General features: G+C 44.4%; 1 protein-coding gene across 2 annotated transcripts in view; it reads right to left on the reverse strand.

The window, feature by feature from the left end:
* TNS3 (tensin 3) overlaps positions 1-15,947 on the reverse strand; it is a 70,100-nt gene extending 54,153 nt beyond the window's left edge. Inside the window, exons 1-3 of one of the 2 annotated variants that reach the window (XM_053361061.1) lie at positions 15,847-15,947; positions 1,319-1,394; positions 396-522 (exon numbers count right to left, since the gene is read on the reverse strand). In XM_053361061.1, the coding sequence (XP_053217036.1) occupies positions 396-522; positions 1,319-1,394; positions 15,847-15,902 (259 nt within the window). In that variant the 5' untranslated portion in view covers positions 15,903-15,947. The remainder of the gene's footprint in view (positions 1-395; positions 523-1,318; positions 1,395-15,846) is intronic. The other variant, XM_053361062.1, reaches the window with a different exon arrangement.
* Between the last annotated feature and the right edge of the window lie 375 nt (positions 15,948-16,322).

Here is a 16,322-nt window from a genome sequence, read left to right on the forward strand (position 1 = left end):
CCACATTCAGGACCAGGTAGTCCTCCACACCTACCTGCCCCATCCCCTCAAAACAGTACTTCTGTCTCGATGAGTGTTCAGAACCCTGGACCCTCACTTGTGGGGTGCCTCAGGGTTCCGTCCTCTCCCCCACACTTTTCAACATCTTCATGAAGCTGCTGGGAGAGATCATCAGGTGGTTTGGGCTGGGTGTCCATCAATATGCAGATGATACCCAGTTCTACCTCTCTTTTAAATCAGAACCAGTGAAGGCAGTGAATGTCTTGTGTGAGTGTGTGGAGGCGGTTGGCAGCTAACAGATTGAGGTTGAATCCTGACAAGACAGAAGTACTGTTTAAGGACATAGATGTGCTTAAATCCTCCTCTGCCATCTTCAAAGGTAGATGGAAACTTGCCTGTGTTTGCATTCTCCAAGTCCGCTTTGTCAAAAACCAGACTATATCCTTGAACAGCCCCTGTGTGGAATTGTAAGCGGAAAATATCACAGGTGGTACATCCGTATTTTTTATGGCAGCATTTCAGCTGAAATAGAGGAAAACACAGGTAAGGCAACTTCCAGTATTCATGCAGGCACAAAATGCTTAGGTATGTAGCAGAATATATCAGCAAAAAAATCCATATACTGTACTGCGGGGCAGATGTGTGGTGCAGACAGTAAGCATTGGTTTAGCCATGAGAAACCCAAGATGCAAAACTTTGCTTAGCCGTGAATTTTGCTGGATAGCTTCAGGCAATCCAGACTGTTCCTCTGGCCATAATCCCTCAGAGTAACCTCACAGGGCTATAGTAAGAATGAGACCATAGCCACTCTTAGTCCTTGGAAAGCAACATGGGCTGGGCCCTCTAGGCAGTCCATCCACCTTAATTAGTCTTGTCTCTAGATCTCGACCATTTCAGACGGCACTTGACTGAATGGTCCCCGTTCCCGCCCAGTGCAGCCTGCAACCTAAGAACCTGGTTCAAAGCTAAGCAAAACCTACAGGATGTTGAATTTTAGCTAACCCTGTTCTATAGGGCCTTCTAGTCTTACTTCTCTGCCTTGTTGTTAGACATATTGAACAGAAAGGATCCAATTTAGTTTGTAAAAAAAGTCATAATAATACCCAGTATAATGTACTAAGTGACTTTTTATCTATGGTTTTCTTGATGACTCTTTACTTTGGCTCATCTCTGGATAACCTTTTGAGCTGCCTAAATTTAGCTAAAATACTAAATATTTGTAGGTTTTCTTCCTCCAAGGAAGATGGAGACAGTGTTTTTCTGTAGAAAAAATACACCCAGAGCATTTAAACATCAACGAAGTCCAGTTAATGCTTACCATAATATCTCCCTTCAGCAGCTGGGCTGGTTCCACTCCAATAGAGACTCTGTTTTTATTCTCTGGCCCCACACTACTTAAAGAACAAAGAAGGAGAATTATGTGAGAGGCTGTATTTCAAAGTGCCGTCAGAAGAGATAATTTTGAACTCCAGGAGTCCAAATGGCTGAAACCTGATTTATACATTAAAAAAATCTCAGCCCCTCTGGGATTGTACCAACTCATTAAGTAGGTGCAGGAATAATATTGTTTAACTGAGCCATTTTCACACAGAAAAATAGCTGCTTAGGGAGAAAGTGGCTCTCTCCATTTGGGATTCCTGATACAGAAGAGAACATGGAGTGTATTCAGATGCACACTCTGGACATGATTTCAAAAAGCTTAAGGAACAACTGGGTGAAAATCCATGGTCAGAAATATGCAAAGAGAAGGGAGCAGGGTGGATGAGAGTTTCTTAGAGGTGAAATATTGAAGGAACAATTGCAAACAATTCCAACAAGAAAGGAGAGTGTGAGGCATCGAAGGAAACCAGTGTGGCTGCATAAGGAGCTCACAGATGAGCTGAGAGTTAATAAAGGCATGTACAGTATAAGAAATGGAAGGAAGAAAGGGGAAATCACTAAGGAGGAATCTACATGAGTAGCCAACACTTGCAGGGAGAAAGTCAGGCAGGCTAACTTTCAGAATGAGTTCAGGCTTGCAATAATAATAAGAGTTTATTCATTTCTGTTTGAAGGAAGAGGAAGAACAGCAAATGGTAGGTCCTTTGCATGGAAAAGATGGAGAAATCCTATTGGGTAACAGAGAGAAAGCAGAACTGCTCAACACCACTTTGTCTTCACCCAAAAGGAAAGCAATGCCAAACTTGGTGGTAACAGAATAAACAATGCAAAGAGGGAGCTGCAGCCCAAGCTAGGAAAAGAGGTGGTCAGGGAACACCTAGCTACTTGAAATGAATTCAGATCTCCAGGACCTGATGAGCTGCATTAAACAGTTGGTCTGTGAGCAGTCAGAAAAGGATTTTGTGGTTACTAAGAGACAGCTTGGATTTCTCAAAAACAAGTCATGCCAGAGTAATCTTACTTATTTTTAAAATATAGAGAGAGTTACAAGATTAGTGGATCAGGGGGATGCTGTGGATATAACATTGCTTGATTTCAATAAAGCTTTCAAAAAAGTCCCCCATGATATTCTTGTGGAGAAGCTGGTAAAATGTGGGCTGTGCAATGCCAGTGGTAGGTGGATGTGACTGAGCGAACCCAAAGAAGCATCAAATTTGCAGATGACACCAAACTGGGAGGGGTAGCTAATACTGCAGAAGATAGAATCAGGACTCAAGACGACCTGAACAGACTGGAGAACTCCACCATGTGAAGAAAAGCACTGAGCTGCCCACCTTTTCTCCAAGTCAGTCTGTCAGGTACCCCCTGCAAGTCCTTTTCAAATGCAAAGAGGATACTTGAGACATGAGATATGTGACCAACTCATAATCTTAATGGTCAGAAAGAGTCTGGGGGGTCACTCCTCCCATGTTAAGCGGAAGACTTAAAAAAGCTGATCCGCTTCTTGCAGCACCAGGAATCCAGGTTCCTTCTCAGAATCAGGCTTCCAAACTGGACTTTCTGTGAAGTTGACCATCCTTGCTGCTTATGAGTAAACCAGAACTGGTACAGCTAGGATTCTTGGGGCCGTCTTGGTGGCTGCTCCCAAACTTTGGAACTCTCTCCCTGGAGAAGCTAGAATGGCTGCCTCCTTGTTGTCCTTCCGTCAGCAAGTGAAGACCTTCTTGTTCCAAAAAGCTTTGGGAATCTGACTGCCTTTAAGGAAAAGACTGGTGCTGTGCCCTTTCCATTGGAATTATCTGTATGTTTTAATAGGTCTTAGATAGATCAATACAGATAGAGGTAGAGATATAATTTTATTTCTATTAATATTTTATTGTTTTTTAATTACAGGCGGCAATCATTCTGCATAGCGGTTCTGTTCCTGGAACCCACGTGTCGAATTCCCCCCACCCCTGGTCCGCCCCCATTCTGCCATCTTCCAGGTCCAAAAGGCCACATGCATCAGTTATTGCATCAGTTGGACATGCCTAAAGTGATCACTGCCTGTATGATAGTAGTAATAGTAGTAGTAGTAGTAGTAGTAATAGTAATAATAATAATAATAATAATAATAATAATAATAATAGTAATGTCCTTTTAGAGCCACAGAGCTCAGATTTATTTAGCAATCTGTTTTGACCTTCTGCCAGCTTCCTCCCCACCCTTTATTCCTAATAGAGTTTCTTAATTTGACAGCTGAAGTGTGTGCAATTGTTAGCCACAGGATTTTAGGATCTCCATGTGCCCAGACACTTGGCATTCAGGCTACTGGGCATTTAGGACTGGAGTTGTAAGCGACCAGCTTGCTTTTCTGAGGTTTGGGAGAGACTCAGAGAGAGGGCAGGCTGTCTTTAAACTCTGAGTAACTCATACGGGAAGTGGGATTTTTTATGTCGTGCCTCAACAACTTTTCTTCTTACAAGTCAATAACTGGGGGAGATTAAAATTAGAATGCAAGAGGCTTTTCTCATGTTTTTCTGATTCCGTAAGGAAAAAGCAATGTAAAACAATACTGAAGTTAAAAAAGGGGGGAAGGGCAAGAAACGACTAAAATTGATGAGAACATTGTAGGAATGGGGTCTAAGGGATGTATGGAGTGAGAGTAATCCAGGGGACACAATCCACACATTTGCCACCCTTTTTTTAGCTCACAATCTAAAATAGACTTTTAAAGGAAGTGCAGACAGCTCATATTGGCAAAATCAAAATAACAGACCATGTTCCAGTGAGTGCACAGTTCCTATTAACTCTGTCAGAAATTGTGACCCATATTTGGTATTTTGATCCTGCCCTTGACATCATTAGATTTTTTAAAAAAGAAAAATAATACAGAAGGAACAGTTTCAGAATTGCTGTGGGAAACAATGAAGACAGTGTTTAAAGGTCTATGTATGCAAGAAAAATCAAGAGTGAATAAAATCTACAAGGCACAAAATACACAGTTCCAACAGGAAGTCTCTTCCCTGGAGCCAAGACATGGGGCAACAAGTTCAAAACAAGTTTACAAACCACTACCTATTATGAAGGATGTTCTTCTCATTATAGGGGATTGGAATGCTAAAGTAGGGAGGCAAGAGATAAAAGGAACAACTGGCAAGTTTGGCCTTGGAGATCAAAACGAAGCAGGGCAAAGGCTAATAGAGTTCTGTCAAGAGAACAAGCTGGTCATCACAAACACGCTTTTCCAACAACACAAGAGACGACTCTACACATGGACATCACCAGATGGGCAGCATCGAAATCAGATTGATTATATTCTCTGCAGCCAAAGATGGAGAAGCTCTATACAGTCAGCAAAAATAAGACCTGGAGCTGACTGTGGCTCAGATCATCAGCTTCTTATAGCAAAATTCAAGCTTAAACTGAAGAAAGTAGGAAAAACCTCTGGGCCGGTAAGATACAATCTAAACCAAATCCCTTATGAATGCACAGTGGAAGTGAGGAACAGATTTAAGGATTTAGATTTGGTGGACAGAGTGCCTGAAGAACTATGGATGGAGGCTCGTAACATTATACAGGAGGCAGGAACTAAAACCATCCCAATGAAAAGGAAATGCAAGAAAGCAAAGTGGCTGTCCAACGAGGCCTTACAAATAGCAGGGGAGAGAAGGCAAGCAAAATGCAAGGGAGATAGTGAAAGATACAGGAAATTTAATGCAGATTTCCAAAAAATAGCAAGGAGAGACAAGAAGGCCTTCTTAAATGAGCAATGCAAAGAAATAGAGGAAAACAACAGAATGGGAAAAAACAAAAATCTGTTCAAGAAAATTGGAGATATGAAAGGAACATTTCGTACAAAGATTACCATAATAAAGGACAAAAGTGGAAAGGACCTAACAGAAGCAAGAAGAGTGGCAAGAATACACAGAGGAATTATACCAGAAAGATATGGATGTCTCATACACCCCAGGTAGTGTGGTTGCTGACCTTGAGCCAGACATCCTGGAGAGTGAAGTCAAATGGGCCTTAGAAAGCACTGTTAATGTGATGATATTCCAGCTGAACTATTTAAAATTTTAAAAGATGATGCTGTTAAGGTGCTACACTCAATATGCCAACAAGTTTGGAAAACTCAGCAGTGGCCAGAGGATTGGAGAAGATCATTCTACATCCCAGTCCCAAAGAAGGGCAGTGCCAAAGAATGCTCCAACTACTGCACAACTACGCTCATTTCACACGCTAGCAAGGTTATGCTTAAAATTCTACAAGGCAGGCTCAAGCAGTATGTGGACCGAGAACTCCCAGAAGTGCAAGCTGGATTTCGAAGGGGCAGAGGAACCAGAGACCAAATTGCAAACATGCGCTGGATTATGGAGAAAGCTAGAGAGTTCCAGAAAGACATCTACTTCTGCTTCATTGACTATGAAAAGCATTTGACTGTGTCGACCACAGCAAACTATGGCAAGTTCTTAAAGAAATGGGAGTACCTGATCATCTCATCTGTCTCCTGAGAAATCTCTATATGGGACAAGAAGCTACAGTTAGAACTGGATATGGAACAACTGGTTGGTTCAAAATTGGGAAAGGAGTACGACAAGGCTGTATGTTGTCTGCCTGTTTATTTAACTTATATGCAGAATTCATCATGCAAAAGGCTAGATTGAACGAATCCCAAACCAGAATTAAGATTGCCGGAAGAAATATCAACCACCTGACACAAACTTGATGGCAGAAAGTGAGGAGGAATTAAATAACCTTTTAATGAGGGTGAAAGAGGAGAGCGCAAAATATGGTCTGAAGCTCAACATCAAAAAAACGAAGATCATGTCCACTGGTCCCATTACCTCCTGGCAAATAGAAGGGGAAGAAATGGAGGCAGTGAGAGATTTTACTTTCTTGGGCTCCATGATCACTGCAGATGGTGACAGCGGTCATGAAATTAAAAGACACCTGTTTCTTGGGAGGAAAGCAATGACAAACCTAGACAACATCTTAAAAAGCAGAGACATCACCTTGCCAACAAAGGTCCATATAGTTAAAGCCATGGTTTTCCCAGTAGTGATGTATGGAAGTGAGAGCTGGACCATAAAGAAGGCTGATCGCCAAAGAATTGATGCTTTTGAATTATGGTGCTGAAGGAGACTCTTGTGAGTCCCATGGACTGCAAGAAGATCAAACCTATCCATTCTGAAGGAAATCAGCCCTGAGTGCTCACTGGAAGGACAGATCGTGAAGCTGAGGCTCCAATACTTTGGCCACCACACGAGAAGAGAAGACTCCCTGGAAAAGACCCTGATGTTGGGAAAGATGGAGGGCACAAGGAGAAGGGGACGACAGAGGACGAGATGGTGGGACAGTGTTCTCGAAGCTACCAGCATGAGTTTGACCAAACTGCGGGAGGCAGTGGAAGACAGGAGTGCCTGGCGTGCTCTGGTCCATGGGGTCACAAAGAGTCGGACACGACTAAACAACTAAACAACAACAACATATTATGTGAAAAGAACTAGAAGCAATAGAAATTGATAAAACAATGGTACAAATTCTACATTAAAAACAAAAGTATTAAGAATATTGGGGTAAGGGATCCAAACTATTAGCTGCTGGTTGCAAAAAATGAGAAACAAAGCTGTAATTACAGGTATAAAAATGAAAACAGAAGAAAGGTTTTATAACACAAAATCAGAATTTAATAAGTTTTTCTTCTCTGTACTCCTCCTCACTCCCCCTCTAGAATAAACTACTAGATACCAAAGCAATACCTATACTAAAGGAAGAGGACAGTAAATGTATGGAAAAGGAGGTATCAGAGGAGAAGATAAAGGAAGTAATTTAAAACTTGAAGGTGGGAAAATCATGTGGCCCTAATAAATAATAATAATAATAATAATTTTATTATTTTATTATTTTATTATTTATAACCCGTCGTGATGGTTTTGAAACACCCTTTTACAAAACATTTAAGGAACACACACTTCCACAAATGTCCAGGCTATACAGTGTGTTGGGGGGGGGGCTGTAGGCCCGAGCCTCCTTCCTGCATCTCACACAGATTCAATTCCAGGAATAGCCAGACGAGCTTCCTGATGAGGTAACGGCCTAAGCCTGGGTTGTTAAGGTAACGAAGGAAGTGGCTCTGTGCCAGAGGACAAATGAGTGGGGGCCCTTCCCTCCCGTGTCTGGTAGTTTGAAAGACAAAAAACTTGAGTGGGGTGTGCAAGCTAGAAGCTGCAGGCTGGGCAGCTGGGAGACAGAGCGATGCCTGAATTCTCTTGGAATCCAAGGCTGTGGCTCTGGGAGAAGCAATACCATCCTGAGGCGTTAATGCTGTGAACTCCTCCATCGTAGGCGCAGGTTGTATATATGTGCAAATAACCTCATTGCAGAGGAAACACGAACCCTGGCAAAGTGCCTGCTGCAGCCCCTCACTGCTCAGAGACTGGGGTGGGATGCAGCACAACACTATTTTAGCCCATAACCCACTTCCCGCAACTTCAAAGCATTCAAGCATCATGGTTCTTCCCAAGGATCCCACCAATGTTGAGTCATACCAACCAATCTCTTTGTTAAATCTAGATTATAAAATATTTACAGTCATTCTGGTCATTAGATTAAAAATGTTTACTTGCAGTTATATACACCCAAACCAACCTGGGTTTGTTCTTGGGGGAATAACTGATCCAATAAGGAAATTGGATCAGTAATTCCCACTTCATTTCAACAGAGACAGTTCCTTACATGTCTTTTGTCCGTGTTCAAAGACTCATGGGGCTCTTGTAAGAAGAGCCAAGAACTGCCTGCCGCCTGGGAGCTTCTTAGAGCAGATCTGGATGTTACTGGGGGAGGTGACAAATGCTGGTCTCTCCCTGCCTCTACCGCTCTGCCTCACATTTCCTCTCCTTGCAGCCCAACTTCCATTATGTGTCTGCACTCAGCATTACAGGTCTGTATTAACTCAACAAGGAGCTCTCTATTTGCAGACAAATGTAGCAGATACCAGAAGTTATTCTGCAACACTAAGTCATGGAAAACCAGTTCAATGCTGCCCCTCTGCTCATACATGTCCACCCAGCTGCAGCAGAGGTCATTGTCTAGTTTCATAGATGGCCCTAAAATGTCCCGAATGTCCGCTAACAGTTCAGCCTCCAGTCCATGGGAATGCAGAACTGGCCAGTTACGTAGGATCTCCTTAGACCTCGAGCCCTGGGCAGAAGCATGAGGTTTTGAGTTAGCTCCCTTAAGATTAAGGGCCTCAATAGTAGCTACCACATCAGCATGGGAGCATGGAAGTGGTGTCCAATCATCTTGCTGGCAGCTGCTGTCTATCTTGGAAAAAAGAGTTGTCCATCTCCCAGGGATGTTGTTCTTTCAAGGCATCAAAGTCTGGCAAGTGCATGTGGGTGGACAGCCCTGCAACAGTCCCGCATTCCAAGCTCATCCACCCCATTAGCCCAGGGGCAGAGGTGGACAGCGCCAGGGGGTGAAATGAATCTTTCCAGGTACTAGCACAGGTGGCCTTACACATGATTCCAGTAGTCCATGCTGGCCTTGGGGCGTCTTTTCCTACGATCAGTGTAATTCTGTCCTGCGGGAGCTGGTACTGTCCACTGTCAGCAAAGACCTCACCACCAAGGTCCAGATCAATACACCAATTAAACACCTCGTCAGCTGTGGCAAAACCAGATTCAAAATTAGCAGGAGAACCCAGATAGCAATCTAGCAGTGGTTGGTTTATAGAAGGGGTCAGCAACCTTTTTCAGCCGTGGGTCAGTCCACCGTCCCTCAGACCATGTGGGGGGCTGGACAATATTTTGAAGGGGGGGGGGAATGAAAGAATTCCTATGCCCCACAAATAACCCAGAGATGCATTTTAAATAAAAGGGCACATTCTACTCATGTAAAAACACGTTGATTCCCGGAGCGTCCACAGGCCAGATTGAGAAGGCGATTGGGCTGCATCCGACCCACAGGCCTTAGGGTGCCTATCCCTGGTTTATAGCAACAGGACTCTCTAGGCTTGCAAGGTCATTCCCAAATGGTATTTCCTTTCCTTTCCCAAAAAAGTCCAGTGTAGACTTCTACTGTGGGGAACGTCCTGGGGCTTTTGGAGGAGGGAGGGGGCCCCTACGGGCTTGACCATGGGTAAGTGCCATCATGGAGGTAGAAAATCCAGGGGCTGGATGCCAACCGCGGGGTGGAGAGGAGGGTACAGGAGTTGAACGACACCCCCTGATGTTCTGGCTAGCTAGAATTGTTCAATGCAACAGAGGCACAACTGCCCCTTTTGTGAGCCCTATGGATGAAGCGAGTGATTACAACTTCCCATCTAAAATCCTTCCTGCTTTTGTCTTTCACCAAACTTAAGCAGCAACAAGCCAACCTTGTCTCGCAGGTGCTGATTCATTTCTGCTTGTGCATGGCAGCTCCGGGGCAGTAATTTAAAGCCAACAGCAAGAAAGATAAAAACACAATTAAAAAGTAAACTCCGTAAGTTACAGCTCTTGGCATTGCACCATGGAATGCGGGGGAGTCAGAGTGCAGCAAGCCCAGATTAAAAAAAGAAACTAACTAAAATTTTAAAGCATAACATCTTCTGAGCTGTGAGACCAGCTGCCATTCCTGGAGCTATCTGAAAGATTATTATAGGAAAGGATAACCTCTTACAGCAGCAGAGATGCAAGTCCATTTAGAAAATAATCAATTTTCATGGCTGTTAGGATATCAGTCGAGATCATTTCTTACATTTACAAAAATTAAAAATGAGGCTACAAGGAAACGAACAGAATATGAAATGATAGTAATAAGAGATAGTATAACGACTAAGAGATTAATTTCATTCATATTTAGCACCGAGGTGCCTATCTTATATAAAGCCCAATAGCTCTCTGTTATGTTGGAAAGGATGTCTAATGATAGGTACATACCAAATGTGTGTCCACAAATACAACTATTTTGGAAAGAGATATCTCGGATTACAGCTCAGACAATCCCAACAACCCCAGCATAATTTATATACTTCAGATATGGACCAATTAAGAAGTAAGGAATCAATAACACATTTATTAGCAGCAGCTAAAATGATAATATCCAGAACCTGGAAAACCTTGCAATTAATGAATATTGAACGCTAGTATAATGTCATCTGGCAAACAGCCATAATGAAAAAGCTGTCACAAAAATTGAAGGTAGCAAGGGGAGAGAAAAAGCAAGGTAATTTTTACACTATGGTATGATTTTATTAAATATACTAATGAAACAACAGAGATGAGTAATATGTACAGAGTATATGTCACAGGCTGGTTGGATGCAGAGGAGTGTTGGGAGACCCCATCTGGGGAACCCCTAAGGGAACCTCCTGGGGAAGAAGGCTCCGGGAGTTGGTGTGGGACGACAATGAGAGGTCAGAGGGAGAAGAGGGAGCAGATTGGGAGGTGTTGGAAGCTGAAGAGGAAACGGGACTTAGTGAGCGGGCAGAGTGTGGGGCAGAGAGCAGTTCAGACCCAGAGGCAGAAGTTGAAGCAGGAGAAGAGGGAGGCCAAGAATCAGAGATGAGTCCGGCTGGTGAAGAGGCACAGGCGTCTCTCCCTCCTGTTGCGGCAAACTCCCCTCCCCACCAGGTCTCCCAGAACCAGGAGAGGAATGAAGAGGGCCAAGGAGACGTTACCTTCCCGCAGGTGCAGTCTCAGATTGCTGGGGGGGGGGTGGAGAGGAGGGGACTTTCAGCAACTGCTTCATGTGTGCAAGACCTTCCAGAGATGAGTTGTGATGCTCATTAGGCCAGACACCCTTGGCAGATCCTATTTTTGCTAATAAAAACTCCAGCTTGCCCACTGTGATTTCTTGCTGGCTCAATCCTGTCAGAATATTGCAATATGGCGTAGATAAGCAGGCACAACTCATTAGCTGACTTGCTTTGCTTTGTGTTTTCCAAGTTGATGGAAAAACTTGTTTTATTGGTTTACTGTAATCACCTCATTATTATAAAATAATATGTTTATTATTTTACCCACCTAATGACCCATTTTTTGTCAGTCACTCATGTTTTATTATTTGTGTGTACAATTTTATAACAAGAAAATAAAAAGTATTTTAAAGGGGGGGGGGGGAGAGAAAGGCATACAAACAAATAACCCACAACATTCACTTTGAAACAGTTCAGTGATGGGTTGTTATCGCACATGAGCTCCATTAAGAACTTTAGATTAGCCAGGAGCAGATAAGGGACTGAAGTGCTGCTTACTACTTACTATATTCCTGATGTATAAACTGGCTGCATGGCCTGGTACACCTTCACAAAAAGCCGACAAACTGAGAAAAAAGGGCTTTTTAAAAATTGGTGTTCCCATAGCATCATGGATTACACTGTTATGTTAGAACGCACATCCAGGCTACCTACCCAGGCAAGAGCTTAGTTTAGGCCACTTGTTCCTGCTTAGCTGCATGTGATTAGAAGTTGGCAAGACCACTCAGGGAGGTCTTTTGCTTTCGTCTTGTTGACGCAACAGCAATTATCCCACAGTTCTAGGGAACTGATATCGTTTCAGTTTTATTTACCTTGTGGCAGGAGTCCTGAGGTGGGCAAGAAGAAGCTGGTCTGGTCTTCCATCTCCAGGAAGTGCTCTCACTTTAGAGAGATTCTGCCTTCTGGCCACCAGTTGGGGAACAGATGCCACAAACTACCCAGAATTCCTCCAATCTACTCCCATCCAGTAGGATACAATAGGGTGTCTGCTATAGATCACCAAGCCAGACTGAAGACCTGGAGGATGCCTTCCTACAGCTTGTTTGTGTTCCGGACTGCTGGCCGCGCTGGCTGGGGCTAAGGGGAGTTGGGGTTCAGCAACATCTGGGAGGCCACAGGTGAGCTTTCCTTACATTCGGGGAAGAGGAAGTGGTGCCCAAGGCCAAAACAATACAGATGGTGTGACAGCTGATGAGGGGTGGAGCAGGTCGGGCAAGCAAGTAAATGAATTTATTACATTTATTTACCACCTGTTCCTCTAAGGATTATGGCCCCCACTGGTGAGAGAAAGGTATGGCCCCCACATTTTGCAGTGTCCTGTGCTAAAATTCGGCGCACACCCCGGCTCCCCCACTCCATTTGACAGCATTGTTGTGGTGCCCTCTGAAACATGGCACCCGGTACGGGCTGCACCGGTTGCACCGTCCTAAACCTGCCTCTGCAGAGCTTGTATTAGCATGAAATCAGGACCCATGCTAATACAGCTAGGAGCAAGGACAACTGCAAGCAGAATAAACTCACCCTCCCCCCCCCCAGCATCAAAATTCGGAATTCTATGTAGGATAACGTAATGCAGGAAGAGAGATGCTGTGTTCATTTTTACAGATCCAGAGAGAAGCCACTTAAGAATTGTGCATACCTGAAAGGGGAAATGGTCATAGTAGATAAATTAAAGCAAACACAACACATGAAGAAACTCTTCCTAGAGTTGGCCGTGTTTTTTAAGGCACAGTCTGCTTACACTCCCGTGCAACAGTAGGCAGTGCAGTCCTTCAAACTGCTTTGGAATTACTAAGGTGATAGATAGCAGTTACTATTAAGATTTGTTAGCATTTGCATCCCATCCTTCCTCCCCATTATTCAGCTTTTCCGGGTCATGACTAAACTGCTTCTGGTGCACGAAACACCGTGACAAGTGGCAGAGCACACGGAAATGCCGTTCTTCTAAATTATTTTGAGCAAATGGGGAAAATTCCATTAGTGGCCTAGACACAATTCATTGCATCCAGATTCATTAGGTGCACTTAAAGGTAAAGGGACCCCTGACCATTAGGTCCAGTCGTGGCCGACTCTGGGGTTGCAGCACTCATCTCGCTTTACTGGCTGAGGGAGCCGGCGTGCAGCTTCTGGGTCATGTGGCCAGCATGATTAAGCCACTTCTGGCGAACCAGAGCAGCGCACGGAAATGCTGTTTACCTTCCTGCCGGAGTGGTACCTATTGATCTACTTGACTTTGATGTGCTTTCGAACTGCTAGGTTGGCAGGAGCAGGGACCGAGCAACTGGAGCTCACCCCATCGTGGGGATTCGAACTGCCGACCTTCTGATCGGCAAGTCCTAGGCTCTGTGGTTTAACCCGCAGCACCACCCGTGTCCCTAGGTGCACTTAGTAATCACTTAAATCCAGTTCCCACCAGGGACAGGCTGCTTTCTTCTCTGAGTACAGTATATAACTTTATTCTAACAAGACTCAAGCCTCAGGCCTCAGACAAGCTCTGCACAGGCCTGCTTACACCGATGGCAATTAAATTAAGTCATTACTAACTTGTCTCATAGATATTAGTAATGACTTAATATGCAAATGGCAAAAAGGGGAAGGATGCTCCAGTACAATCCCAATTCCCGACACAGTTGGAAGAGCTGTACAGCACAAGGCATTGCCGGTATGCCAATGGACAGGAAGTTGCATCTGCCATAAAACTGGATTTCTCCCCAAGCCTTTCAAAAATGATAATATTGCAAGTGGGGGGTGGGGTGTCGTACACTGAAGACACCATTTGACACCTTCCACCCTGACCATCCTCCACGGCTGCAATTACTGCCATGAAGCACCTTATGCAAATGCTGCTCTGTGGGCTTCTGCTTTTCATGGATGCTTGTTTGCAGAAGAGAAAGGCTGTGAGAAAATCAGAACAGTTTATATTGCACATCCTCTCAAAGGGGCCAATGGAAACATCTTGCTCCTTTCGATCCCACGGCACTGCTCATCTGTGCCTTTCAAAGCAATGTTTGCAAGCACACCCAACCAATAATGCTGCATTTATTTGCTGACCTGGAGCAGAATGGGAAAGGATCTCTCAAGGCTAAATATTTATTAAAGCCTCAGAGGGGATGTGTTGTTCTTTTTCCACTTCAGCAGCAGCTGTGTAGGTCTCCAGAGAAAAGTGCAGCAGCTCACTGGGAAAGCTTTTATGCAGTGAGAGACAAACAGATGTACTGCCTGGCCTGGCTTTCTACCAAACATTGTCCTCTCAATGGCTAGCAAGACCCTCCCTCTCCAAACAAGTTCTCCAATACTCATCTGCTTTCTGGTGAAGGGAATGGATGGGTAACTAGGGTTACCAACCCAAGCTGCCAGGCTGATTGCTTCTGTTCCTTTGGGCCAATTGTTGTGCCCTAATTCCTCTTCCCATTCTGGTATTACAAGGCCCACTAATTTAATCCTAAACTGAATGAATATTCCAGTCATATAACGTCAAGGCATGTTTGCATTGTAGCCACTTCTATGAATATGTTATCTGTGTTTCTTACATGCAAACTGGGGTTCTCATGCTACATTTATTGTTTGGTATGATCAACAGGATCTGGTAATCAAGATCTGTTACTACGAAGGCAATTTCAGCCACCTGTAAATCTGACTTTAGTATAGTGAGCAACTCTGAAGAACTAAAATGGCTGAAAAGCAGGGCTTAGCTGAGATTCCTGGATTACAGGGGGTTGAACTAGATGACCCTTGGGGTCCCTTCCTGCTCTGTGAGTCTATGATTCTACGCTTAGTGTGGCAGGACCTGCACTTTGGAACTACCCATTGAGATCAAGCAGGCACCTTCATTGTACGGTTTTCCCACCCTGTGGCAGAATTGGACTGGGGGGGGAGGTTCTTCCTAAGCCCAAAGTTGCCATGATGGGAAAACAAAATGCTGAAGCCTGTCTGTATTCATGTTGTGTGTGTGTGGCAAGTGTGTGTGTGCGTGCATATGCACACAGGGCCGTTGGAGGGCAGCCTAACCCTCAGTGTGGACTTGGGCCAAAACATGGTTAACCACACCTTTTATAATGAGCCCAGCAAAAGATACACAACCTCAAGAAGGGAAGGATGGCATAGCTGTCAACTTACAGATTTGAAAATAAGGGGCCAGCAGCCTCGAAAATAAGGGATCAGCAGCCAAAATAAGGGATTTTCCAAGCACAGGTACGTTCAACTTCTGAGCCCCTCCGAGCCAAAGGCAGAAAGCCCAGCCAGCAGCCAAACGAAGCCTCAAGCGGTAGTTCCCACAGCGCAGCAACCCAGCAAAGGGGACGCAGCAAGGAAAACCACCGTCACCTCTCCGCTGGGAAGCGCTGAGCAAAGGCGAGTCCCCAGGCAACGCGGCCGATTTGATCGGCACAAAGCATGCAAGCTCCACCCCCCAGCCGTCTTTAGACTCCTTATTGGGTGAGCAATGCAGCCAAGCATCCCAGTTGGAGCCTCCCTCCTCCCCGGCTGGCAGGGAGGGAGGGAGAGTAGCTGCTTCCTTTGAAACCCGGGAAATTTATGGGTCATCATCAATAAGGGACAATAGCGGGACACGGCGCTGGGATAAGGAACTTTCCCGCCAAATAAGGGACAGTTGACAGTTATGAAGGATGGTGAAATGGATGGTGAAAGATGGGGCAAATGGAGGAAACCGCCCTCCGACTATGGTGAAGGGAGGGAAGTATGGTACTTGCCTAAACAGAAGTATATGAGAAGATAAATTAAAATACCTTTTCTGGGATGGTTGCATTAAAGCAGAAACTTTATCATCAAAGAATTTCTTCATAGCAAATCTATCTAGGGCTTGATCTGCACTGTTGAGAGAAGGGGAGGAAAAAATTATATTGTTTTCGGGAGTAGCTTTGCTGCTCTGAAATCAGGATATTGCATAGATTCATACCAACTGAATCACGTTCTGGGTTAATTGCCAAACGCACTCGATTCTAGATCTGACAGGGCCATTATTGTTTTAACATGGACGTTTTTACAGTAGTTGCCTTGGGAATCTTTTTTCATTTTGAAAACTGGCCAAAAACGTATTAAAATGTGGATGCTTCTTTCGCTGCTCCATCAGGACAAGACAAGCCCTGACCCTCAGGCACATTTTTAGAAATGAGTCACAGAATCAATTAGCACATTTCAACCTTAGAAGGGTAATTACGGTAACTACATACTTAAGGAGTGGGGGGTGGGAATTGCTATGCAG

Source organism: Podarcis raffonei, chromosome 13 (assembly GCF_027172205.1).
Source record: "Podarcis raffonei isolate rPodRaf1 chromosome 13, rPodRaf1.pri, whole genome shotgun sequence".
Lineage (NCBI taxonomy): Eukaryota > Metazoa > Chordata > Lepidosauria > Squamata > Lacertidae > Podarcis > Podarcis raffonei.